At 40.3% G+C, this 26,917-nt stretch overlaps 1 protein-coding gene across 5 annotated transcripts in view; it reads left to right on the top strand.

Moving 5' to 3' along the window:
• BOD1L1 (biorientation of chromosomes in cell division 1 like 1) overlaps window positions 1-25,881 on the top strand; it is a 54,277-nt gene extending 28,396 nt beyond the window's left edge. For 2 of the 5 annotated variants that reach the window (XM_058546740.1, XM_058546741.1), the window contains exons 11-27: window positions 354-418; window positions 1,572-1,656; window positions 5,377-5,420; window positions 6,883-6,943; window positions 10,111-10,181; window positions 11,053-11,125; window positions 12,628-12,707; window positions 14,327-14,411; window positions 14,758-14,831; window positions 15,887-15,962; window positions 16,048-16,082; window positions 17,186-17,231; window positions 19,131-19,180; window positions 19,278-19,362; window positions 19,771-19,924; window positions 22,433-22,573; window positions 25,271-25,881. In XM_058546740.1, coding sequence (XP_058402723.1) covers window positions 354-418; window positions 1,572-1,656; window positions 5,377-5,420; window positions 6,883-6,943; window positions 10,111-10,181; window positions 11,053-11,125; window positions 12,628-12,707; window positions 14,327-14,411; window positions 14,758-14,831; window positions 15,887-15,962; window positions 16,048-16,082; window positions 17,186-17,231; window positions 19,131-19,180; window positions 19,278-19,362; window positions 19,771-19,924; window positions 22,433-22,573; window positions 25,271-25,388 — 1,343 coding nt within the window. In that variant the 3' untranslated portion in view covers window positions 25,389-25,881. Of the gene's footprint in view, window positions 1-353; window positions 419-1,571; window positions 1,657-2,526; window positions 5,352-5,376; window positions 5,421-6,882; window positions 6,944-10,110; window positions 10,182-11,052; window positions 11,126-12,627; window positions 12,708-14,326; window positions 14,412-14,757; window positions 14,832-15,886; window positions 15,963-16,047; window positions 16,083-17,185; window positions 17,232-19,130; window positions 19,181-19,277; window positions 19,363-19,770; window positions 19,925-21,095; window positions 21,309-22,432; window positions 22,574-25,270 lie in introns of those variants that run through there. The other 3 variants (XR_009220929.1, XM_058546742.1, XM_058546743.1) reach the window with 3 other exon arrangements.
• Window positions 25,882-26,917: the final 1,036 nt, after the last annotated feature.

The following is a 26,917-nucleotide window of genomic DNA, read 5'->3' as shown; positions in this document are numbered from 1 at the left end:
ATTGAGAATATACCTCAGTGGCCCAGAATATTTTCTATTAGGGACAAACAATGCAGATCACTGTAGAAAAATACTTGGAAATGTCACCATAAATAATATTTTATCATTCTTTTTGGGCAGCCATCTTAACAGCAAGACACAGCTTCACTCCCCCAAAAATGAGTAAATGACCACTGCCTTTCATCCCAGATATTTCATACATATTCCTTTTTATTATTTTCTACTGACAGCAAAATGAAACAGCAGAGGAAGGGGGCATGGCATACTAGATGACAGCATTCTGTTACCTTGTGATTCAGGATGTATTTTGCAAGCAAATTCTTAAATTGGTTTCATGGTTTGAATTTCATTAGGCAATGAAGAGTCTTCATCGAGTGTTTTGGGAGCATTGGAACTGAAAGCCAACTTGAAAACTGAGGTATGGCTGATAATTCAGTTATGCTGAACTGTAAGTGGTACCATTAAGTACCATTTTACTATATATATACTCTTAAGCAGTATATAGCTCCTGTTCTACTTAAGACAGTTAAGTATTGTTAGTGTCACACCCTTTGGGGGGAAAAGCTAAGAACCTCCTTAATCTCAATTAATAGTGCCATCCTCAATTCCGTTTACTCAAACCAGAAACCTGAGTCATCCTCAGTTTCTCCCTGTCACCCCACGTTTAATCCATTGCCAATTCTTATGGTTTCCATTTCCAAAATGTAACACAAATCCACCTATTTTTGTTTCTACAGCTGCCATCCTAGTCTAAGCCACTACTTCAGTAGTGTCCCCATTGGACTTCCTTCCTCTCCAGCCTCTCCCTTCTCCAGTCTGTGACACACACAGCTCAAGAGTTATCTTTAAAAACATAAATTAGGTCATGCCGTTACTCTGTCTGAAATTTCCAATGGCATACCATCACACTTAGAAGAAAATCTAATTTGTTTTTATCATGGCCTTTGTGCTTTACACAATTTAGTCTCCATGCCCCCTTTCCAGCCTGATCTCGTGGCACCCTTCAAATCTTCGTAACAAGATAGCAGTAAACATGGGGGCTATGAGTAGTGCAGAGGAGCCTCAACTCACCAGCAGGAGCAATGGGTGGGCACCCGAGAGGGCTTGCAAGGAGAACATTTGAGTGGAATTTTGCAAGTAGAAGTTTACCAGAGGAACAAGAAAAGAAAGAGCCTTCCAGGCAAAGAAGTGTATTCTAGACACAGAGCTCAGGGTTGATGGTGAGTCCCGGGCACTGTAGTGGTTCAAGGTGAGCTATGGTGAGACTTCAGCATGGTGAGGGAGTGGGACCTGATCAGGAAGGGCCTTGTGTGTTGTGCTAAGTTTGGGTTTTCCTGTACAGCAGTAGGAGAGCTACTGATGGATGAAATACGAGATTAGATAGATTTTTCATTTTTTTGTTTTTAAAAGTTGACGTATTCATTTTTAAGTTTTGCACAGACTTGAAAGTAGACTTTTATATTGTTATAAGATGCTGGGTGTTTTTGTTTAATTCATTTGAGTTTAGTCTTGCCTCTTTCTTGTAAAAACCTCAGTTAACTCGCTTTTTATTGGTGCTTTGGACTTTTTAGACATTTGTACCAACAGAGGAAGAGAAAAACCATGAAATTGTAGCACCACCAGAAAGTCCATGTGGGAGAAAGCCAAGTGGACTAGGTAAGTTCCTTTTAACAGTTGTTCACATTATTTTTTCCTTGCATGTGGTTTTACCTTTCATTGCAGCTTTAAATCAGTAGCTGATTAATAATAAAACACTGACAGGCGATATGAATTTGCCTCTCACTTTTTAAATAGGTTAGGGAGAACTCTTTACTATTTCATTTTTAACATATACTTTTTGTTATGAAGTGTCAATCAATTTCATGTAAGGTAATTATTTAAATCTATTATCTCCAAATAATTGTAGCATAAAGAAAGTTGCTTTAGAGCAAATGCTTGCTCTGTCCCAAAAATGTGTCTCTGTGCACCTTCCTGCCCTTTCAGGTGCTATCGAAGCTCATTTCCAAAAGGCTAGTCTGCAGCCCATGCGCCCACTTCTTTAAACCTCTTCCACTCTTGGCCCTGGGACTCTGGCTGTTGCCCCAGTGATTGCGCTGAAGCTGCTCCCAGCGTGCAGAGCTTCTTCTCAGTGTCTCTGTGCAGCAGTCTTCAGACTGCTGCAGATTTTTTAAGGGAGAGCCTCAGTATCAGAAAGGATTAGGGCAGCAGCTCTCAAACGCTTTGGTTTGAGGACCACTTTATGCTCTTAAAAATTATTGAGGATCCCAAAGAGCTTTTGTTATAGGGGTTGTACCTGTTGACATTTACGAAATTAGAAATTAAAACTGAGAAAGTTATAAAATATGTATTAATTCAATATAGTTAACTCACTTTAATATAAGTGACTTTTTTTTATGAAAAATAGCTAGATTTTCCAAAGCAACAAAATTTAGTAAGAAAAGTGACACTATTTTACATTTTTGCAAATCTCTTTGTCTAGCTTAATAGAGGAAACAGCTGGTTTCTCATATCTGTTTCTATTTTCAGTCTGTTGCTATTTGTTGTCTTGGTTGAAATATATGAAGAAAATCCAACATCCCACATACATGGTTGGATTTTAATAGCCTTTTCAGCTAATTGTGGGTACATCATATGACTCTGGAAAACTCCATTGTGTACTCAAGAGTTTAAAAGGTGAATAATATCTTAGTATTATTATAACAATAGTTTGACCCTGTGGACCTCTTAATGGGAGGGCTCAGGAACTCCCAGGGGGTCCCTAGACCACACTTTGAGAACCACTGGGTTAGGAAAGTGGAAATGAGAATTGTGACAATAGAAAATTATTTCTAGTTTGTAGTCCAGTCACTATTGTATGTTTTCTTCTGATGCGCACATTAACTAGGAAAAAAAGCAGTAGGAACTTTAGAGTACGTGACCAAATTTAAGCCAGTTCTTTTTTTGACAACGTTGAAATGTCTGTGCAAGTCAGGTGGATTTTTGGTTGCAAGTAACAGAAAACCCTTCAAATATTTGCCTAAAGGGAATTTATTAGCTCACTGATTTATCAGTTCAGGCTGCTATAACAGAATACTATAGACTGAGTGGCTTAAACAACAAGTATTTATTTCTCATGCTTCAAGAGACTGGAAGTCCGAGTTCAGGGTGCCAGCCTTGTCGGGTTCTTGGTGACGGCTCTCTTCCTGGTTATGGCCTCACGTGGTCTTCCTTCGTGCATGTGTGCACAGAGAGAGAGATCTCATGTCTCCTCTTTTTATAAGGACACTAATCCCATCACAGGGACTCCACCCACGTGACCTCATCTAAACCTGATCACCTCCCAAAGGCCTCATGTCCAAATACCATCTCACTGGGGGTCAGGGTTTCAATATATGGTGGGACAGTATATTCAATTTTGGGGGGATACAAACATCCAGTCCATAGCATTCACAAAACTGAAAAGTTCGAACAAAGCATGATCCACGAGCATGATGATGTCCTCAAAAACACATCTTGCAAAGGCCCAGTTTCTTATCTTCTCCCTCATCTCCTAACAGAGGTAAGTGCTTTCTCGTTCGTGGCCTCTAAAAGAATATCTTTGTCCTGTCATTCCCAGCCAAAATCCTGAGATTTATTCTGTTTCAGTTTAGGTAGCTGTGTTCACCTTAGACTAATTACTGTGACCAGATGAATATAACTTGCTGGTTGACTTAAATTAAGTCACGTGCTCTGTTTGGCAGGCAAGAGTAGAATTGGTGTCTCTGGAACCACGTTGTGCCACAGACCACAATCTGGGCTCTGCAGAAGGTGCTAGGAGAGCAGTCTGCTGTAGTCAACTCATCTCTTAAATTATTCCCCTGACAAATGTTAGTAAGCCAGGTACTGGTGAGCAGTAGGGAAATGAAGATGGAGCATGCAGTCCCTGCCCTCAGGGAGTTCGCTGAGATGGACATACAAATGAGGAAGGTGCTACCTGTAATAAAAATACATTCATGTCTGTTGGGGTCAGCTTTGCTGGGCCCTTGGGCCTTGGGGAAGGCCTGTGTTTAAGCTGAACCAATTTCTCTCTCTCCTTTAACTGTAGAAAGTAAGATATATAGAAGTGCGTAATAAAGTTTCCCACTCCTCATGAGTGCCTACCTTAAATACAGTTGGGTATGTAAACAAAAATGAAATCATAATATTTATCTTGTTCTGTAATTCCGTTTTTTACTCAGCCATATATTGTGGGCATCCTTCATTGTCAACGTATATAGATCAACTTCATTTTTGTTTTAATAGCTCAATAGTAGCTATAATGCATTCTCCCGTTTGTTAGATCTTCTAGTGGTCTCCAGTTTTTGTAGTTTTTACTATTATAAGGCTGCAGTGAACTTCCATATGCATGTAACTACGTGTTTCCCCAAGTATTTCCATAAAAGTGAATTGAAAGATCAAAGAATATATGTTTTGAATTTTGATAAGCACTTATCACTCCCCTAATTTGGAGCCAGATATTGAAGGTTGTGCATTAGGTGGACAAGGCAAAGAGAAAGGCAGTGTGTAAGGAGCAGTGTATATAAATCCTTAGCTAGGACTATCTGGAGCATTCAGGGCAGGGACCTTCCCAGGCAAAACCATCTGAAAGGGCAACCTTCAAAATGTGTGACCTCACGAGCCTTATAAGCAGAAGAAGGCAATCCTGGAAGACCACCCCAAGACCTGGCAAGCCATTCATGCTGACATGTTAAAACCCTAAGGCTGACTAATCTGTCCAGAACTTGAACACACGTGTTAGTTAAAATCTGTATGTATGTGTTATAGTACAAATAATTAGCATCTGATTTGTTAATTGTCAAGAAGGTAACATTTTTGGATTCTAAAGTCCTTTGTTCCCACAGTTATATTTCAGATTACTTTACTGTGTTTAGGTGTGGTTCAATAAGAGATCTACTTACGTAAAAGGAAGTTGTTTAAAAGAAAAATGTGTGTTCTGTCATTGTTGAGTAGAAACAGTAGACCTTGTACTTCAAGTTTCCAAAGAATATAAATACACCATCGCTGTTTGAGGGGATAGGATCTAACTTTTCATTTGATGGCATTATTTTTAAATGAACCAGCGTTACACTGCAGCTCAATAGTTACAGTACAGATCACCAACATAGTTAAACCACTTTAGTGATTTAATGTACCACTGCCATTATTGTAAAAATGCAGGCAATATTAATTTCTGTTGTTTTTCTGGTAGTATGACAGACCATAGATTGTAGAAAATAACTGGTCAGAATTTTATAATTCACAGAGGCTGCTAGGCCAACATGTGTCCTACTTAACAACCCTAAAAATCTCTAAATTTGTTTCTCTGTGGTTCAGAAACAATATTCAATTTCCCTATTTCTCATTTTTGTTTTTGAACAGCTGAGCTACAGAGGGAGCCTTCATTGGTGAATGAATCACTAAATGTACGTCACTGTGATGGTTTGGGTTTTGTCATTGTGTTGGGGTTGTTTTGGTTTGGTGTTTGGAGAGCGGTTGGGGAGGGGACAGTTGGGGGAGCCATCTGTTCGTTTCTCTGGGAGGCAGGAGGCAGTTTATAGCATGCTCTCCACTTGAGTTCAGCATACTGACCAGAGCTTTTGCTTGTTCTTTTCCACATTCAACTATATCCACTCATGTCATAAAATTTAGTTGTTTTCCTCAGAAAAAAGAATCTCTGAATTCAGCAGCACTATATTCTAGTGGCCCATTAGGCCAATGTCATGAAACAGAACTAAGGAAATAGAAGGCAGCCCAGATCCTTCAGACTAGGAAATTCAACTTGGTCATGCTAATGAAATCCTTCAAAGAACTATGAGCTTTCTGTTTTTATGTCTTAACTTATCATGGTGCTGTAGACAAAACAGATTTTATTTTGAGAACTAAAGTTCACTTGATGTTTTTGGAAAGCTTTTCTGACGATCCTAAACTATAACTGCCATATATACATTTTTTTTTCACATGTGACTTTCATAATCCCTTTTGTACTTGAAAGAAATTTTTTTTTTTTATTTCTGAATGCATTTGTAAGAGACCTAATATCATACCAGGAGTGAGCATTTTGTAAAATACTTGCAAATTGCAGACAGCCACATTCTTTCTAGTGTCCCTAGACGACTCAAGAGTGCTTTGCTTACTACCAGACAGCTGGCATCAGAGGGCTCACCTCACCGTGTTGAAACCTCCATTTTGTAGCTAGAAACTCACACAGTTTGAAGAGTAAGAAGGAAGAGAAAAACCCACTTGGTTTGGTCCAGGTTTACCCTCCAGAAGTTAAAAGGATTCTAAATGTGGCTGAAACCTCCAGTGCCAGCCGAGGCGATTGCACAGTCCCCCGGCACATGCTCCATCCTACCTCAGTTCCTCAAATCCCCAGCAGCTGCCTTTTCTCCATCCGAGCATAACCGTCCTTCCCAAATATGCATGAAATTCTGTACCTAGAATTTAGAATGTTGTAGGATATTCTGAGACTTCCCCTCAGTAAAAAAAAAAAAAAAAAAAAGTACAATTAAGAAGATTTGCCAAAGGGAAATCTTATGACAGAATCCTTCAGCATTTTTAAGTAAAGAAAAAAGAAAATCATGAGGGATTATTGCATGGGAAGAGAATTCACAGAATTCAGAAAATTTTTCTCTCATTTCTTGCTCTTTTGCCATAACCATTTTAAAGATAAGGGGAATAAACACAGTGGGATGCTAATTTGTTAAACCAAAACTTCGAAAGGAAGATGCTCTATGCACTTGACCTTCGAGATGAAATTAAAAAGAACATGTATTCTAGTTCCTTTCAGCATTCTCAGAACCAGATTATGTAAATTACCACCTTTATTTTTTTTCTGCCTTCAAGTCTTTGATTATCCATAAATAACCTTTTCTATTGTATGTTTAGGTCGAAAATTCAGGCTCAAGAACAAATGAAGAAATTCATAGCAGATCTCATGACAAAGAAGGTAAGTTAATAAATTTCATAGTAGTAATTTGAATATTAATTATAATTATATTTGTTGAATACCTTCTATGTGCCAGGCCCTATGCTAATTACTTGGCAGATTTTTTTCTCATTTAATCCATATAATCCAGTCAGGTAAGTGTTAACAGCATCACATCTGTAGTTGAGGAACTGAGACTTAGAGAGATCCAGTGGCTTGTTCAAGGCCACGCAGCTTATAAGTGGTGCTTCGCCTTAAATAGCTACTAGAACTTGGCCAATAACCTCACAGTGGACTCAATTCAATGTGAATAGAAAATGTGTAGTCCCCTGTGGTTTGTGCCATAGGAGAAGTTCTGTGCTAAGTACTTAACTGTGTTAACTTCTGACAGGCAATCGCAATTTGGTAACAGATCAGAGATGTCACATTTATGTGGGTCTTCTTCCAGAGGTCAGACCTTATTCCACACAACATGTGGAGGCTGCAAACTCCAGAAGGACAACTCTCTTCTCAAACAGAACATAGAATTTTGTTGGTTTCTACTGAGTTTGTTGATTCCCTATTCCAAGAATGGGGAAAGAGGTCTTAATCCCCTATACAGTTATTTTCATAATGTGTTATACCATATTTCAAACCAAAGTAAAGCAGCAATCATAATAAACACCCATGTACCCATCACCTAGTTTTGTCATATCTTAATTGTAGTGTATATGCTGCATATGCTTTTTTTAAAATGTTACAGATATAGTTGAATCCACATTATATTCCTCCCCAGTCCCAATCTCTGTCCCTTTTATCCCACTCCAAAGGGAACCACTATTCTGCATGTACTATATGTCCGTAAACAATATGTAGTATTATGTTGCATGCTTTAGGGAAAGGCTGTCACATTATAGAACTGTCTCCACCTTATTTGTTCATTCAGCATTGTGTTCTGAAATTTTGTCATGTTGATATGTATATAACTCTAGTTTCTTTATTTCAATTGCTGTTTATATTTTTATATTCCATTGTGTAACTATACCAGTTATTTTCTTTGCTTCTTTTGTTGGTGGACTTTTAGGTTTTTTGCAAATTTTTCCAATTACAAAGAGTGCTACCATGCGTGATCTTATATCTATTTCCCAGTGCATGTGTAGTATACCTAGAACTCTAGGTGTGGAATTGCTGGGTTGATAGGCACCTCTTCAACTTTACTTGCATTTCATTAAGCTTTTTTGTGATGGCTATTTTGAATTCTCTGTCATTGAGGTGATACATTTCTGTGCTTTCCGGGTTGACTTCTGGGTGCTTGTTATTTTCCTTTTGGTCTGGAGATTTAATATATTTTTGCATAACACCTGTCGGTGTTGGCTTACTTTTCCTCATAGTGAAAATATATGGTCGTGGTTTCCTCTTGCTGCCTCTGGGTGGGGGTCAAGGGCTGTGTATTCTGGCCTGCCTCAATCCGTGGGCACTCTCATCAGCCCCTGGCTGATCCGAGGGGCAGCTGAGTGGAGGCTGCTGGGTAAAGCGTGGGAACAGCTGAGACCGGAGTGCAGCTAGGCCGAAGCAGCTGGGGCTCCGGTGCATGTGGGTTGAAGCAGCTGCAGCTGAAATGCCGCTGGGCCAAAGAAGCAGAAGCTGGAGCTCCGCTGAGTTAAAGAAGCTGGAACTGGTGTGTGCTGGGCCAAAGAAGCTGGAACTGGAGTGCGGTGGGCCGAAGAAGGAGGAGGTAGAGTGCTGCTGGGCCAAAGAAGCTGGAGCTGGAGCACCGCTGGGCAGAAGAAGGAGGAGCTGGAGCACTGCTGGGCCAAAGAAGTTGGAGCTTGGAGTGCTGCTGGGCCAAAGAAGCTGGAATTGGAATGCGCTGGGCTGAAGAAGGAGGAGCTGGAGTGCCACTGGGCAGAAGAAGCTGGAAATGGAGTGCAATGGGCCAAAGTTGCTGGTGCCAAGTCAGCTGGAGCCTGAGCACAAGCCAAACTGAAGCAGCTGGAGCTGGGGTAGGGGGAGTGTGGTCGAGCTGAAGGAGCTTTGCCCGGGGCACAGTCGAGCCAAAGGAGCTGGGGCCGTGGCACAGTGGAGCCGGGGCAGCTGGGGCCATGGCTTGGTCCAGCCGGAGCGGCTGGGGCTGTGGTGTGGTGGGGCCTGAGCTGCCGCTGCCTCATGTGGGGGTGCAGGCTCACCCCGCTGCAGGTCAGGACCAGGCACCTGGGGGCTGCTGCCTGTGGGGGTGGGGCGCAGTCACGCTGCCCCTGCTGGTGGGGCCCTGGCCCCTGGGGGCCGCTGCCTCTGGGGACGGGAGTGAGCTGGAGCACCGCTGTGCTGAAGCGCTGGTCGGGCAGGCAGGGTCGGGGAGGGGCGCTTACTTTCACCTCCTCTGTCTCAGAGGTTTCTCACCTCGCTGTCGCTCTCTGCTCTCCTGAGGGGCTAACTTGTTGAAAGTACCCTCGCAACAGTTCTGTTCCCTCCATAGGGGGATCCCCACGGGAGAGGTCTTGGAGAGTGCCCATTTTCACACAGTGAGCCCCACCCCCACCCCAAGAGCCGAGTGGTCTCAGTCTCTGGGTGGCAGTCCTTGGGGAAGGAAGGGAGCTCCTCTTACCTCCTTCCACTTCCTCTGGGAATTCCAGCACCTCAGTCCTTGGGTGTACAGCTGCCTGGGTGCTTCAGACGTCCCCTGTGTAGTAGGATTAGCTTCTGTTGGAATGTGAATGTCCTTTTTTCTTGTGTCTTAGAGGGGGAGAGTTCAGTGGGGGAAGCTCACTCTGCCATGATGCTCTTCAACTTTACTGAATGTGCCAAATTGTCCCCAGGTGGCATACCAATTGTCGCTCCATGCCTTCTCCCATTATTTGGTATTGTTGGACTTTTGGTATTGAATGTTTGCTAATCTGGTGACTATGAAACGATATCTACTTGTTTTCCTTGGATGCTTCTTCATACTGTACTGCTGCATGACTGGGAGAGATGGCTTTGAAGTCTGCTGTGTAAAGTCCGGTGATCGTCCCCCTCCTTGAGTCCCATTTACTCACATCTAGAAATGGAAATCATGGAACTTACCTAACATAGTTGTGAGGATGCTGTCACAATCATTAGTGAAGCGTTCTTCCCTCTTTTCCTTCTCCCTGCCACACATACCCCTAAAATAAGTATTAGAATGAATACGTACTTAAAGGATTTTTTTCTTTTTTCTGTTTATTACTCAGAGATATCCAATGGTAGAAAAGACAACACAGAAGCCATAAGAGGTTATAGTGTTGAAGCAAATCTTAAAGAGGTGAGTTTTCCTAAGAAACTCCTCAGGTATTTCATGTTTTATACATAGTGCTTTCACCTGTGCACAAAGGCTTTACTTCTTTGTATATGTTAAAAATTAAAGGGATGTATTAAGAGTTCTCCATATCACTTTTATCTGTTTGTGCTCTTGTAACGTTTAGGTAATTTGGCAGGTCCTAGGATTATTTGTACATGTCCTTGTACAGTGAAGAATACTTTTCATATACTGCATTTAATGGCACTTTAATGGGCCACTAAGAGAGGAGGAAAACACTACTAATTAATTTTAACGTGCCATTGATTGTAAGACATAGCTTGACTTCAGAGATGGTAAAAGGAGAAATATTTTTTTTTATGTATTTTAGAATTGTGGAAATACAGTAGGTAACCAGAAACAGATTTGGGTATTCTGGATGGATTTATATTCAATCCAAAAAAAAGAACTCAAGCTTACAAAAGGAGTCTAATCCAAATCTGAATGCCAAAAGTGTTATTCTAGATTTCTTCTTCTTTTTTTTTTTTTTTTGTGAGGAAGATCAGCCTTGAGCTAACACCCATGCCAGTCCTCTTTTTTGCTGAGGAAGACTGGCCCTGGGCTAACATCTGTGCCCATCTTCCTCCACTTTATATGGGATATGCCACCACAGCATGGCCTTACAAGTAGTACATCGGTGAGCGCCCGGGATCCGAACCCGGGCCACCAGCAACGGAGTGCGTGCACTTAACCGCTATGCCATGGGGCCAGCCCCTAGATTTCTTCTAATTTATATAAAAACTTATTCCAAAGACTAGAAGCTAATATAACATGCCCTCATTTCAGTTGACTTGGATCCAAATTCTATTGCTTTTAATATAGTCATTCTTAATTCCAGGTTGAAGAGGAAGAAAGGCACATGCCTAAAAGAAAAAGAAAGAAGCATTACCCCTCTTCAGAAGATGAACTGGGTATTTAGAATATATGTGTTCCTGTTTTAGACATCTTTGAAAATCATATTATTTTCACATCCAAAATAGTGGGCCAATAACATAGAAAATTCTTGAGGGTAGTATTTGTTTACTTTACAACTCTTGAGTCTAGTTTGTTTCCAGACTGGCTTAACATCTTCAGCATCTTTTCTGGACTTGATCTAGAAATTAGATTGTTCCTTGGGGAAGACCCAACCCCTGGAACTCACACAAACCCAGGCTCCCTCTGCAACCTGGGCCTGGGACCTAGCCAGGTACCACAAATTTCCTTATTTTATATCGTGAACAGATGCCCTGCAGAGCTAGCAAAGCACTATAGTAAAGGTACATGTAATAGCCCCTTTGTGCTTCATATTGTGGATTTTCTCATGGTCTATACTAGTGCCGTCCAGTAGAATTTGCTGTCGTGATGGAAATGTTTTGTCTAGTATAGTAGCAACCAGCCGTGTGTGACTGTTGAGCACTTGAATGTGGTCAGTGTGAATGAAAGACTGAATTTTTAATTGTATTTAATTTTAATTAATTTAAATTTTGATAGCCTCATGTGGGTAGTGGCTACCATATTGGACAGTGCAGAGACTTTTATACTTTACTACCTGATACAAAGTACAAATTCAATAAATACGTGAGAAAGAATGGAGAGTTAAATACTTTCCTTTTATGGTTAAGAACGTGATTATTTTATAATTATTGAGTTCATACTCTAGGCACTATGCATGGTACTTTATACACATTCACAATAACTGTGTGAGTTGGGTATTATTGCCATTTTATAAATAAAGAGATTAAGATTCTGATAGACTGTGGCTTTATCTCCACCAGGTAAATCTGATTCCCAAGCCCATGATCTTAATCATTAAGCTATATCTCTTAGCTGGTGACCCATTCAGTAACTTTTTTGTGTGTGTGTGAGGAAGATCAGCCCTGAGCTAACATCCATGTCAATCCTCCTCTTTTTGCTGAGGAAGACTGGCCAATCCTCCTCTTTTTTTTCCCCAAAGCCCCAGTAGATAGTTGTATGTCATAGTTGCACATCCTTCTAGTTGCTATACGTGAGATGTGGCCTCAGCATGGCCGGAGAAGCAGTGTGTCGGTGCGCGCCCGGGATCCGAACCCCGGGCCACCAGTAGCGGAGTGCACGCACTTAACCGCTAAGCCATGGGGCCGGCCCCTCAGTAACTTAAAAGTATCTGTGGGAACTCTGTATGCCCTGAGCCCTTTCCATGGAACCTGCTGCTTTGTTGTTGTCATTTGGGCATTTGTGGATTCTTTATTTTATTTTTTATTTTTTGGCTTTGTAGGGCCAAGGCCCGTGTTCCATGCTCAAATCACATGACATTATAAATACTTTTAGAATAACTTTGACTTCACTGTGTCACAAGCCTAAGAGAGAAGTCTTAAACTGTCTTAAAATAGAACTATGCATTTCATTTTTCATTTAGCTTTTATTCCTTTGTGATTCTGTCCAAACTGATTTACAGATGATAATCCAGATGTCCTCGATTCCAAAATAGAAACAGCACCAAGGCTGTGTTCTGAAACTGAACTGCAAGACACAAAGGTATTTTTTCCACATATTAATTTTAAGTTGTAGGGGTAACCTAATTACATCACTGTGAATACTTGTATATTTTTTGTTCCAGTATCCCTTTTACTTTATTTATCTCTAATAATAATCACTTTATTATAAAAGGTGTATATTTTTTAGACTTTCTCAAAAAACACAGATGTTGCACTTTATAATCTTAAACTATAAGATTATATTAATAGTCCAGTTTAGATATGATCATTGCTTAGGTTTTTGTTCAGTCATATTATTGACTTCTTTAGGTTTCTAGGTGCTTTCTTCCAGAGTGTAATATGCTTTATTACAGGTATACTTGCACCAAAACAATGAAATATAGTGATACATATTATTTTAAAATTTTAGTATTCTGCCATCTCTCTGTCTTACCTCCTGCCCCTAAAATATAGGTAGTCCAAGGATGGGCCTCACTCATTGCCTTTTTCCCCTATGGTCTTGTTTTCGTCTTATGACTCAGGGAAGCAGTTCACAAATTTTTATTTCAGCCCCTGCCCTTTCTTTTGTTCTAGGCCCAGATTTCTCCATTTCCTGGTAGATAACTCTTCTTGGGTATTCTTCCATTTCTGAGACTCAGTACTTCTCATTGTCTGTGCCAAACTAGCTCCATTTCCTCATTCTGTCTCTTTCCCTAATTTATTTTTTTCCACCTTGTTCCAAAAGTATTTAAGTCAGCTTATAAAAGTATATGCAGCTGACTTCCATCTCACTAAAACCAGTTTAAAGTCTCTTTTCTCCCCCAATAACTGATGAACTAAATAAAAAGGAGTAAAAGAATTTTAACAACCAAAGAGGTAAAGTCACATATCGTCATGAATTTCAATTGGTCATGGCCAAGGAAAGAAACAGGTTTTTAAGCCCATCCCTCCCCCTGCTAGGTTCAGAACAAGAATGCTGAGACAGTACTCCTAAATTCAGAGAGAAGCAGATTGAAGGGTATCTTTAATGTTAAATTTAAGTAAACTCTAAATGTAACCATTTTTATTTAAAGATCGCATATATAGATTTTCAGTATTATAAAGCAGTACTCTAATTTTAAGTTTATATATTTTTGTTTATATATTATGTTAGTATTATAGTATAAACATTTTGGTACTTTGTCCTCAAAACTTTTTTGCAACTAAGGATGAATAATATAACCACTGAGAGATCATTGCTCTAAATCAGCCCAGCTGGGTACCCAGAATTCTCTTTGGCACCTTCCACTTTATCCCTTCCCCCCAATCACTCCCCGCCACCACCCAACGAAAAAATCTGTTGCAAATTCCTATCCATTCTTTCTTTGGAGTTTCTCTCAAAAAGATAAAGTCCAGGATGAGGGAGGAGAAGAGTGATTTTGCTTTTGCAGGGAAGAAAGTAATGGCTTTGTTGCTTTATAGTTGAACCTTATCTCATGCTTTTCTGCCTTGAGAATTTGTATCTTTTTGTATAGTCTCACTAGCAGCAAAAATAGTTACTTTTTAAAATGTTTCCAATAAACTGCTAAAAGATCGCTAGGAAATTGTGTTTGAAATGGAAAGGAAAACTTTGAGGAGGATAAATGGAGGCAGGGTTAAGTTTGAAAAAGAAGCTTCTTGACTTGTTCAACTTCTCTATAGGAAGAGAACTCTGGCGATTTGGAACAATTATCTAAAACAAGTTCTAAGACAAACAGCACTGCTTCAAGGGCCATAGAAGAAAAAGGTGAGTAATACATCTACTTAGATGAATTGTTTTGAGAGGAGACCAGTCCTTCAAAGCAGTTAGCATCTCTCACCAGGCCTCGCCAGCTGAAACTGCAGCCTGCTCCTTTGCCTCCCTTTATAATACAGTACACTCACACTTGATATTAATAGGACTTCGAGTCATGTTTAATTTGGATCCTATTCTACCCAAAGCGTGCCTCTTGTCAGTTAACCAGACTCCAGCTTATTGACAGGTGGCATAGGCTGAGAATGGAATGTGTGTGCATGTGTGACTGGGACTGTGTAGGCTACCTTGATAGGTGTCATGGTGATGAGGAGTGAACTCAGCTCTGCCATTTCTGCAGATGAATATAGCAGCAGTGAAGCTACTGGCGAAAAGACAGAGCAGAATGATGATGACAACGTAAAATCCCAGGAGGTGAGAAATGTTTTCCGTATTTATTTGTTCAGATTTAAAGTACTAAAAACAAATAAAATGTGTTAAGTGCTGTTACCTAAAGTTTTTCGTAAGTATTTTTGAAGTAGTTCTTTTTTTCTGGTTCAGTGGGACACCATTTCATACAGTGCATTTTATCAGTGTCATTTTGATTAATTTTGTTCTCTTCATCTTTGTTTCATCCAAACATTTGTATGAGACCTACTTCTGTCATGGCCACATAGGCTCTGCCCAGAGTTGTCCCACAGCGTCAATGTCAGGTTCCTGACCTGGCAGCTTAGCCCAGCCAAGCCAGGCCCCAGTCCAGATCAGAGAATGGGGCTGCTGACCTGGAGTCTGGACAGGGCGGAATGGGAGCGGCAGCCGCAGGCTGTGCAGCAGGCCTGCAGCGAGTGCCACATGGGGCCTGGTTTGATGAGGCAGAGGCAGGGATTCCTGGGAGGCTGCAGGAGCAGGCAGACTTCCAGCCCTGCCTGCTCCAGGCCCATTCAGATTTGCACAGAGCCCAATGGGGCACAGAATGGCAGTGGCCTGAGACAGAGGCCCATAAATCAAGGGAAGCAGCCAGTACACCAGCCAGATGTTAACCATTGCCAAGTCTGCCAGTCTTGATACAACTTTTTAGTAGTTCTTTTCCTTTTCTCATACTTCTATATGAGAAATTCAGTGGCCTTTTTTTTTTTAATAACATTTGGTCACAAGTGACTTGGACTAAACCCAAATTTAAATGGACACACATATTTATTACAGAAGTAAAAGCTAACACTTACTAAGCACTCACTTCCATTACCTCATTATCTCATAATCCTCACGACTCCGTGAATTCCTACTACAGTTATAAATATTTATCAGGTGAGGGAACTGCCCTGAGAGAAATGAAACACTAAGCCCAAGGTCATGTATTTTTTTAAGTGACAAAGCTGGGATTTGAGACCTCTTAGGAGAGAACTCTAAATCTCACTTTTGAGAAGATGAACTATTTATATGATAGAGGATAAAATTATTTTTTATTATTTATTTTTCCCTTTCCTCCTTAGGAAGATCATCCAGTAGTTATTAAAAGGAAACGAGGAAGACCTCGTAAACACCCTGTAGAAACAGCATTAAAAACAAGTAGGTATTTGGTGTGTTTTCAGTTCACACACAAGAAATTTTCAAGCTAATTTTCTAAGTGACATTTTATTTTTGCGTTTTTTAGAAGACGACTGCAGAACGGATACTGGCATTATCACTGTAAGTAATAGCAAAAAATGAGAACTCTTCAGATATTTGCTCTTGACCTGGAAAGGGTATGCTGCAGTATCTAGTATTTTGAACTACTTTATTTTTTAAAAGCATTTGAAAAGCTTTAAAAGACTTTCTTAAATAAAACATTGAATAACCATTTAAATAATATCTTGACTACTAATATCTTCATATAAACATAATTATATTAGTTGTTCTTCAGGCTGATTCCATCCTCACTTGTGAGTTTGAGTATATAAAAATTATCTAGGGACTTACCCTCCTGTGGTCATCCTTGATTAAAATGTAGAAATTATCTGTTTTATATGAATTTAGATCATGGCTTCTTTATGAAAATCTCCAGTGTGTCTCACCATCTTACTACTTTCTATGGAATTCCTTTTGTAATAAAATGTACACTGATTTCAATGCAGGAAAATCCTCATTAATACTTTCTCTGTTACCCTAAAGTATATAGCCAATGAAATCATTGTAGCAAGATTTCATTGCATGAATTTCAGTGACAGCATTATTAGGAAGACAAACATGTCCACTGACCTAATAAGAGCAAATGGGATTCACGCCTCAGCTCTGCCGCTTACTCCCAGATCTCTGACACTGGGCCAATCCTGTGACCCTCCTGAGACTCAGTTTCCTTGGATATAAAGTACTATGACAATGCTTGCAGTGCTTATATCATAGAATTATTATAAGACAACAAAACCAAAAAGTCACATTTGAGTGCAGTTACCAACATGTAAGATGGTAAGAGCCACATGTGAGTGCAGTTACCAACATGTAAGATGGTTTGCCAGGGTTGGCGAATATTAACAGTGGGCTGTGCCATGTCACCTCCAGTGCTTGTCCCCCAGTGTGGCAGCAGGTGGGCGGGGAAGAGGCTTGTGGCAGCCCCAGTTCTCCTTAGGGAAAGACAGTGTGTTCAGAAGCATGGGCATCCCTATTTACTTGCTATACTTAGTCACCTGCAGAAAATAGGTTCCTAATATTCTGCCTACGTAATAGAAGTCCTAAACCTTCTTTACATTATTGATTGACTTTCTATGTGATGAGGACAAATTGCTGACTTCAGTTTTTTGTTTGTTTTAATTTAGGTGGAACAATCTCCACCTGGTGGCAAACTGAAAGTAATGCAAGCAGGTGTGTACCTAGAGCATTGCTCTGTGTATGACCTAAGGAAGGGGCACCGGAGACTGGCTGTTGGGAAAGGTTTTAGAGTTTCATTGTTTCTCAATAAGTGAGTAGCCTCCTTGGTAAAAACAGTTGTCCTTATAGCTACGAGAGACTATGCTATTGGCTTTTCCTGTAATCTGAGCCATTCTTATTTTTAAAGTCTGGGAAGCCTTCAGAGGGGAGAGTGTAGGCAGCCAAAAGCAAAATAGGGAAGGCCCTGGCTGTCCAAACCATAATTTACTGGATATGTCTAAGGAAAAAATAGATCAGCCTGGGGACTGGGCACTCTTATCAGCAAGACAGGAATTCAACTCAAGAGCCTATTGTTCTCAAAAGAAGAATTTTGAAAGCAGCCTGTGCCGCTTACAGAGCCGGGATGCAAGAGAGAAAACTGTTTCAAGTATTTTTGTCCTCATTCCAAGGAGAAAAAAATATTCCAAAATGTTGATAATGGTTAGTTCTGAGTGGTAGGATGATGAGAACATTCCATGTTATTTGTTACTATTACCAGTAATTTCTAGAAATTGTACAATGTGTATATATTGATTTCATGGTTTAAAATTTTTTACATAAAAGCAGGAAAGAGCCATTGCTGGGTTTTAAAGGGTTGATGTAGGCAAAAAACATGAATGTTAATAGCTATTTTGGATCAAATAAATAGTATGGTCAGATCAGGAAAGTCCATATACTGATAGCAAGGTAAAGCAAATATGTAATTTAAATTTTTTTCAACATTTAACTATATGTGATCTTGTGATTATACTTGAGTTTTTCTTGTCTCTTGAAAAATTAAGGTTTGTGTTTTTTTTTTTAAAGGGGAGGAGATTCTGCTTGTTTGTTTTTAACCAGTTTTTATTCATAATTTTATAATATTTTAAATCCAAACAAGAAATCTTTATAACCCGAATGCCCTTTAAAGACTCTAATTTAAGCTATGTGATTATGTTTGGGTGGTGTTGTTTGGCAGTAGTTTTCTGAATCTGGGTAATGATGACCAGTTTAAGACAGGATTCATTGTTGGCCTTTTTCTTAGTTTAACTCTTCCATCTCCCTGAGTATATTAAACTTGCAGAAAAGGGCAACTACACAGTCTTCATCACTAATAAGAAGTACCTTTGGGTTGTTGAGTATCTAACGAGCAACCCAGAATTTTAGCTTCAAATAGTGCATTGAACTAAACTTCATTCTTCTTACCAAGATACAGTCTCAGAAAATTGTAACATCTACATAAAGCAGATTCATAAAGAATAGGCTTACACAGCCTAACACAGACTTATAATGTGTACTTTTTTAATTACCATGATGTCAGTATTTGGGGTCAAAAGAATTCCAGCTATCACCCTACTTGTTAGTTATGTGACTCTGAACAAATTACTTAAATCAAGTTACTCAAGCCTCGTTTTCCTAACTATAAAATGAGATTGTAGTATTTATAGAACTACACTGAGATTTCAATAAAGTCTGTAATCCTGACTTGCAGTCCCTGTGCATCTTGGGGTGTCCCCTTTGTCTTCCCTCTCTGGGTTCAGAGCATTTGAGCTGAAAAGGACCATATAGGTGGTCTAACCCAACTCCTTATCTTACAGATGAAAAACCTGAGGCTCAGGGAATTTAAGTAATTTCCCCAGGTCACATAGCTAATTAGTGACAAAGCCAAAATGCAGACTTCATTGTCCTGATTTGCATTCTGATGTGCTCTTTGCTAGGTATTCCAACTGGAACTTTGCTTGGCTAATACAAAATAATGATAAACTATGTAACAGTGCATTAATTACCACTGGTACAGTCCTAGATAGTAAGCCAGACCGTTGAAATTTAATTTTACACTAATAAAGTATTAATGCAGAGATTTCCCTTTTCTTAAAGATGAGTCCAATAAAGAAACAGCTAACCTGCAAGAGAGAAGTATGAGCAATGTAAGTGTTAATTTTCTTATTAGGATATGTCCTTTAGAAATAAACTTATTAAATGCTTGATTGACTGCCCTTTCCACTTTAATTTTATTGCTTCTAGGATGATAGTGAAGAAAAAACAGTAGCGAGTGTGCGTCGGAGAGGAAGGAAGCCCAAGCGTTCACTCACTTTATCAGATGATGCTGGTATGTTCCTAGCAGATTCTTAATTGCAGAGTCTCATTTCAGAATCACCTTTTTAAGAGTTTTTCTTTAGATGAGGAAAAATGGGGTAGAGCTAGTATTAATATTACATAAATATGTGTGAAATGGTTCTAATCCTGTGTCAGAAATGGTACATCCCAGATGCTTTTCTGAGTACATGTGAATTTTTCATGAATGCTGGCTGTGAACTGCCTAAGTAAACTATCCCAAATGTGTTTGAGATTAAGTTAAACAGTTGTGAATTGCAAGTGCTGAAACAAAAAGGAAGTGGAAAACTACTTCTTCTGCCTCCAAATCCCTAATATCCTATGTTCTAAACTCCATGCCTCTGTCCTTCTGAAATGTCTTTGGGAATTGTACAATCCAGATGTTACCCTTCTATTTGAACAGAATCCTCAGAGCCAGAAAGAAAACGCCAGAAATCAGTTTCTGAAGCAACTGAGGACAAGAAGGATCAGGAGTCTGATGAGGAAGAGGAAGAGGAGGAAGAGGATGAGCCCTCAGGAGCCACCACAAGGTCCACCACTAGATCAGAGGCTCAGAGGTAATGGGGGGCAACAGAGAGCTTCCAAAGACCTTTGCCAGCTTCTGCACCAGAAAACAACATTGAGTTCCACGGGGTTCTCTTTTCATTGACTCACTCCTGCCACACTGCAAGCTGTCTCCTTTCATTTTATCTTCAGAGAGCACATGCTCTCGGCCCTCTGACATTTTGGTTCTTCTTGGAGAACCCGATTTCCTTCTAAAACCATTTTTGAGGATCACTTCAGCATCTTTGCCAGGTTTTAGATACCTGTTTGGTGGAACCCATTCAATGCCTTTGCAAATATTTAGTCAGCCTCAGTAGATGTCTCAGATATTGTGCTGAGCACCATGGGAGAAAACAGACATGCATATAACACAGTCCCTACATGTAGCATGCTTAACTCTGGTGAGAGACAGGAAGCAGGTATACCCAGCCCTGTTGTCAGATGCATCTAACCAATGCTGTGTAATAGATTGATCACATGAAATTGCCCATGTGTGACCATTTTTGACTTACATAACTGGTAATTTTCATATGTTTCCCAAAGTATGTTCTCTCAAACCCTGGTATAGCTAGAAGTCTCTGGAAAAGGGTATGATGGTCAAATGAGTTTTGGGGGTGCCAGTGAATTCTCTCCCCTTTGTAAGTCACAGTGTACATTAAAATATTAGGGGCTTGGCATAGTTCTAACAGCAAGAAACCTGTTTAACTTTGTCTAAACAAACATTATTTGCTGATTATACGCCCCCACCCTCTCACCTGTGTCATTACACCTGTTGATATAAATCAGTATTCCCCATAACACATTTTGAGAAATGTTGCGTCACTGTACAGTTTAATAATAACTTTTTCTAAAGCAAGAATATTTTCCATTTTTAATGTGATTTGCAAGCTATTAATCTTGATATCCTCTTCTATAATTTCATCACGCAAGATTAATCACAAAGTTGAGGAACATCTATTTCAAGTGTATCACTTATTAACACCTTTTACCGTAGTATAGTAGTAATAGTGTCTGGTGTTTATATAAAGACTTAAAATCAACCTGTTTCTAATTCCTCCAAACTTACACATTATTAGCCATTTCATGCCCTGGTTTGATTTCTCGAAGTAGCAGATTTTAGAGCCAAAAGACTTTAGGAAGTCACATGGCTAAAGGTAAGGTGGTGGTCTCATATTTGTTTTTTAGGTGGGGCAGCTCAGATAAATAGAAGAGAAGTCACAGAATCAAGATTCCTGCTGAGAGGAGAGGGTAAGGGTGCTGGAGCCCAGCACCCCTGCATTCGGGTACAGAACACCCTACCAGCACCACCGCCTCCCTCTTAAACAGTCATGGAAAGATCATCCAGTACAGTAGGGCCCACCTCAGAGAAAGTTCCATAGGCCTTCTAGCCGTTTTCGAGTGAGTGTCTAAAAGTAGCTATCAGATTTGCCTTTTAAAATTCGTTCTTCAAAAATAAATCTTATTTGACTCATAGTTCTATAATCACCTGGATTATCAATGCTCTTCCTTAATGTACTTTAGGAAATATGGATTTACAAATGGATTCTTTTCTCTTTAGTTTAGATTCCTTGGCATTGGTTAATTGGTTTCAGGGCTCTGACATCTTCATAATTTCACAGGTTCTCAGGGTGGGATGGGTTCTCAGTGGATTGGTACTGCTAACCCATCAGTGCCTCAGTCACTGCGCCAGCGGCTCCTCTGACATGGTCTTGCTGCTTTTGCGTGTACATGAGTGACAGGGAAAGCCACCTCCTTGGCATTCTCTTCCTTCTGTTCAGTAGAAGCTGGCTTCCCTGTCGTTTCTCCTCTTGGTTCTAGTTCCGCTCCTGGAGCCTCTGTACAACTTTCCCTTAAACATTCGAGGGCAGCTTCCAGGTCTTCTCTTGTGTTGAGCACCCTCATCATCCCTGTTTTCTCCTCAATTTATCCATCTCCTCTTTAAGAAGCAAATGTTCTGTACCTAGTGTAGGCTGATGAATCCGGACAAGGACTGTCCCACCTTATATTGTAGACAGTGGCTTCAACATGCATCCACATCGCTGAGTTCCCTCCCCTTGACCTGCACCCCAGCTCAGCAAAGCCTTCTTAGTGTTTTTGCTGGTGAGTCAGATCTTTCCTCACCTAATACTTGTGCATTTGACTATCTGGACCCAGTTATAAGGCCTTAACATTTAGCTCTGTGAATTGTACTTTCATTAATCTTGGCCCCTTATTCTCTGCTGAGCTCTTTTGGGATCTTTATCTTGTCGGCCAATATAGTTTCTATTTTTCACAGATTCATCTTTCCCTAAATCAAAATAAAATATCCCGCACAGTAAGAGGAAGGCTAGAGTCATGCAAAGAATTAGCCGTGGATGACATCAAGATCGACCTATTAGCAATGGTCCAGAAAACCAACCATTTTCCTGCTTTTGGTCCCCATTCTCTGACTTGCCTGTGAGGAGCCTCGTCCTTTCTGAAGAGTCCCAGGGACTGGAGTGTTCAGTGCTTCCACTGCCCAGTGTTTCTATAATCTGTTTCAGAAAGCATCATAGCGAGCCATCTACACGTGCAACATCCAAACCTGGCAGCCCAGAAACAGTTTCTCCTAGAAATTGCCAAAAATTAGCAAAAGAGAAGTTATCTACCAGCGAGAAAGTTAGTAAATCTCCCCCATTAGGAAGGTAAGTCCCTACTTACAATTCAAACCATTTTTAACCCCCAGAGACTATTTTTGGTATAGTAATGCTTTCTTCCCAAGTTCCTTTAAGATTTTTGTCATGCCAAATAACTGTCTTTGGGGATCATTGGTTTCCCAAATGGAAACCTACCCAACAAGGAAGAGGAAAGGCTGCAAAAGGAGTCTCGGTGGCCTTGCCTGTCTGGCCTCACCCCATGGCCCTCCTGCACACCCGGGAGCCTTACATGCTGACTCCCATCCACCACGACTGAAGGCAAGGCGTGTTTCTTCTTGAGTGTCACAGATCTGAATGCTTGGTTAAACAGAGTGGCACGGTCAAGCCACTCTGGGTAACAGCCCAGAGTCGTGTCTGTTTTAGCCAGAGCATGGAGAGGCGATGATGTAACAGAGTAGAGCACCCCCTTCAGGCACAGCCACTCCCAGCTCGCACCATCACGCAGCCTGATTCACCCTACTGCTCCCACAGGTGGTGCTGAGCACCACTCCCTTGCCTTTGCTTGTGCTGGTTCTTTCTGGAAGAGTGCCCTCGCCACCAGCCCCCCAGTAAGCCAGGTCCTTGTGTCCTTCACACCCACCTTCTTCAGGATGCCTCCCTGTCTGCTTCAGCCCATTCTCACCTCTCCTTCCTGTTGCACTTGCGGTCAGGGCTGTGCAGTTGTGAATGGCATATGCCATTGCTTTAGATGTATTATTTTTTTCTCTCCCTTTGAGCTATAAGCTTCTTCCTTGAAATCAGGGACTTGTCTTACTTTCTGTACGTTAAGGCATCGAAAGATAAAGGACTCTTCACAGTAGACAGAAGCTGTTTTGACCTCACATCACATTTGATCTTCACAGCACACTTGTAATGTACGTATGCATTATTGTCCCAGTGTTATAGAAAGGGAACAAGCTAAAGTGTCAGACACCTTTCACATAGTTTCTCCCATTTAATCCTCGTTAAGTGAAATATTTATTCTTATTTTATATGTGAGGGGAAGAATCTCAGAAAGGTCTGATCCATAGTTCTCAGAACTGAATGCGCAGACCAATCACTTAACTCTTGTTAAGATGCAGCCTCTGATTCAGCATCTGGGACGGGGCCTGAGAGTCTGCATTTCTCAGATGATGCCGATGCCACTGGTCACAGACCGTGCTCTGGGTGGAAAGAAAGGGCATGAGTGACCAACCAAGCTCACACAGCTAGGGGGAAGCGCTCTGACTCAAAGCTTCTGTTCTCTGCTACGTGGCTTCTAGCATAGCGCTGGCACACACCAACTGTTCAGTGAATAGGCATTCATTCACTGGCTGATGATTTCCCTGGACACGGTTTGAAATGAGTTATTAACACTGCTTTTTAGCCATTCTCAACACATGTGTACGTAATATTATGCTGAAACTACATCATATACAACAATATTTGACTCAATTTGAGTTTGCTTACTTTTGCTGTCAAAGGAACAATAAGCACAACATGTCTTCATATCAGTCAAGTGCCATTTCTCCATCTCTTGCAATTTTAGTTTTCCAAGTCTTTTCCTTCATTGATATAACATTTACTGCTTGCTTACATGTGTCAGGCTTTGTACCAGGCACTGGAGGTAGGAAAAAGAATAAAACTCAGCAGCCGCCTTGGAGAAACATCCTGTCTAATGGGGGAAACATATGTGTATATGACTTTGAAACTTTTTTGACAGCAACCCACGATAGGAATATATCTTGCATATAACCAGTGCTCACATTCCCATTCCTATAACTGAAACAAAATTTTCATGAGCTGAACTTAATAGATGTGATACCAGTGATATTTTCTATTGTGTTCTATTACTACTTTGTTTTAAAATGTGACTGTAACCTGCAGGTTGAAAACACAGCAGATAAATTACCATGGTAAGTGCTATGGGATTTCGGAAGAGCAGCCTGCTCTGTGATGAGAAAGGAAGGCTTCTCAAAAGGAGTTGCTTTTGAACTGGGGCTTAAAAATGAGGCGGTTTGCCAGATCGGAGGTGTGGAGTGATTTCAAAAAAAATATCACATGCCAAAGCATGAAAATGTGAGAGAATGTCATATGTTCACGAGGGGCAGGACTGGAGCCAGGATGGGGCAGAAGTCGAGGGCAGATTATAAAGGGCTTTGTATATTATGCTCTGGATGACTTTATTCTGAAAGCATCAGAGAGCCAAGAGATAGAGATATGTATATAATATGTATTGGTTAGAATGCTCTTCTAAAAGTCCTGTGCCTTTTCTGACGTTGCCAGCTCTTTGCTATACTATTGTGCTGTGAAACGTGATGGTGCACTTGCTCAAACTTAGGCTGCAATCTTGCTGTGTTCCTGCCAGTTGTTTCTACTTGGGACAATGTGTGGGGGCCTGGCTGTTGATTATTTCACAGATAGAAGAGCAGGGGCCCAGAGAAGAAAGTTGATTTGATCAGGTCATCACCTAGAGTGTGAGAGAGCCGGAACCCAAGCACGGGCTTCCAAACTCCCTCTCCAGCACCCTGTTCGTGTGTGAGGCTGTCAGCAGATAACCAGTTAGCGCAAGCTCTTCTAGAGTCTCCTTTTCCTATATAAACGTGACTAGGGTCTTTTCTTCTTGCCTCTCAGGTTCAAAAATCTTCCATTTTTTAAAGAACTCCCAGATTATTTGAAGCAGCTTCTTTTAACTCTCACCACTGCCTTGACTTTTGTTTACTGCAGATCCAAGGCACAGCTCTCCCCTCCAACCAAGCGCAAGAGAGAAGTCAGCCCTCCTGGGGCACGCACGAGAGGCCAGCAGAGAGTGGAGGAAGCCCCTGTGAAGAAGGCAAAGCGATAATCCTAACCGCAGCTGCCCCTGGCTTGTCCGAGAACACAGTGGAGAGAAGATGGACTAGCCTTGGGGGCCATAGGCTTTTTTTTTTTAACCAGGGAAAGGACATGCATGTGCTCTAAGTTCCTAGGTGCAAGCTTTTTCTTGTTATGTTTTAAACAGCTTTATAAACTATTGTTCATAGAAGATGTTATGTACATTTATTTCAGATAAAGGAAAATAAGTTTACTTTGTATCTGAACTCAAACAAAGTAGTTGTATATTTTAACATTCAAAATTGGGATTTCCCAATGTGACACATCACTAATGCAAACCCCTCAGGCCCATCAGACACCAGGCTGCCCACTGGGAATCTGTGTACAGTATATAAACATGTAAAAATAGGTTGTATTTTACTCTATGTATGATGCTAATCAATGAACACTTTATTTATTTTACAGAGAGAACTTATCTGTGAACTTTACTATATATCTGTTTATTTTATTTTATTATTTTTTTTTTAATAAAAAAAGGGTTTTAAATGCTATGCAGTCATTAGTAGAAATGTTTTAGGACTCTGCCTGCCCTGTAACTATCTGAATATGATCTGGCAGGAAATGCAGAATCTTCTCGCATGTATCCAAGTAAAGTAGTTTAGCTCAAGAGAGGATCTCCATTGCTTTTCTGTTCACTGGTGTGACTCTTTTTTAAGAATGGACTTGTTTTTAGATTATACTCGCATCTATGACTTTACTACCAGCCCCGCTGGCGTAAGAGGTTCTGGTTCAGGAAAGTCCCATTCCGTCACTGCAGCAGAAGCCCCCACCCCCACCCCCCGTGTTCATGCCTCTCATCTGTGCTATTCAAGGCTTCTACCCTATTCTTTCCATATTGTCTTTTTCAGCAAAGAGAAATGCATTGAGATTAGTTCAGTTCTATCAAGCTTCAGGATTTTATGTTGTTTTATACACAGTTATTTCAGGATAGAAACTGGCTTTACTGCCAGATTCTTTTTTAAACATATTTTAACTCCCATATGAGCAAACTGTCCAACCTAAGTTTTTCATAAGATTAAACTTTTCTTAAGATCAAATTTGTCTCTAGCAATGATGTGATGAGTTGCCAAATAATTGAGATTATTTTAAAATGTTTTGTTCATATTCTTGTTTTGTAATTAAAATTTACATTCAGTGTGTGTGAATTTTTTTTTTTTTTGGACTCTTAATGTAAGGTGGATATTTCTGTCATTTTACATGGTTTCTTACTGAGATTTTATATATAAATTATAAAATGTTTCCCAAAACTTGAGTGGTAAGAATTTTTTTTTCTAAACTTTAAAATTTCTCCCTGTGAAAACCATTTCTTCTCTTTAAATAGATGGTCTTAGATATACAGGCATACCTTGGAGATATTGCGGGTTCAGTTACAGACCACCACAATAAAGCAAATACTACAATAAAGCAAGTCACATGAATTTTTTGGTTTCCCAGTTCATATGAAAGTTATGTTTACGCTATACTGTAGTCTATTAAGTGTGCAGTAGCATTACGTCTAAA

The sequence above is a fragment of the Diceros bicornis genome, chromosome 8, assembly GCF_020826845.1.
Source record: "Diceros bicornis minor isolate mBicDic1 chromosome 8, mDicBic1.mat.cur, whole genome shotgun sequence".
Taxonomy (NCBI): domain Eukaryota; kingdom Metazoa; phylum Chordata; class Mammalia; order Perissodactyla; family Rhinocerotidae; genus Diceros; species Diceros bicornis.
This window is presented reverse-complemented; position numbering and strand designations above follow the sequence as displayed.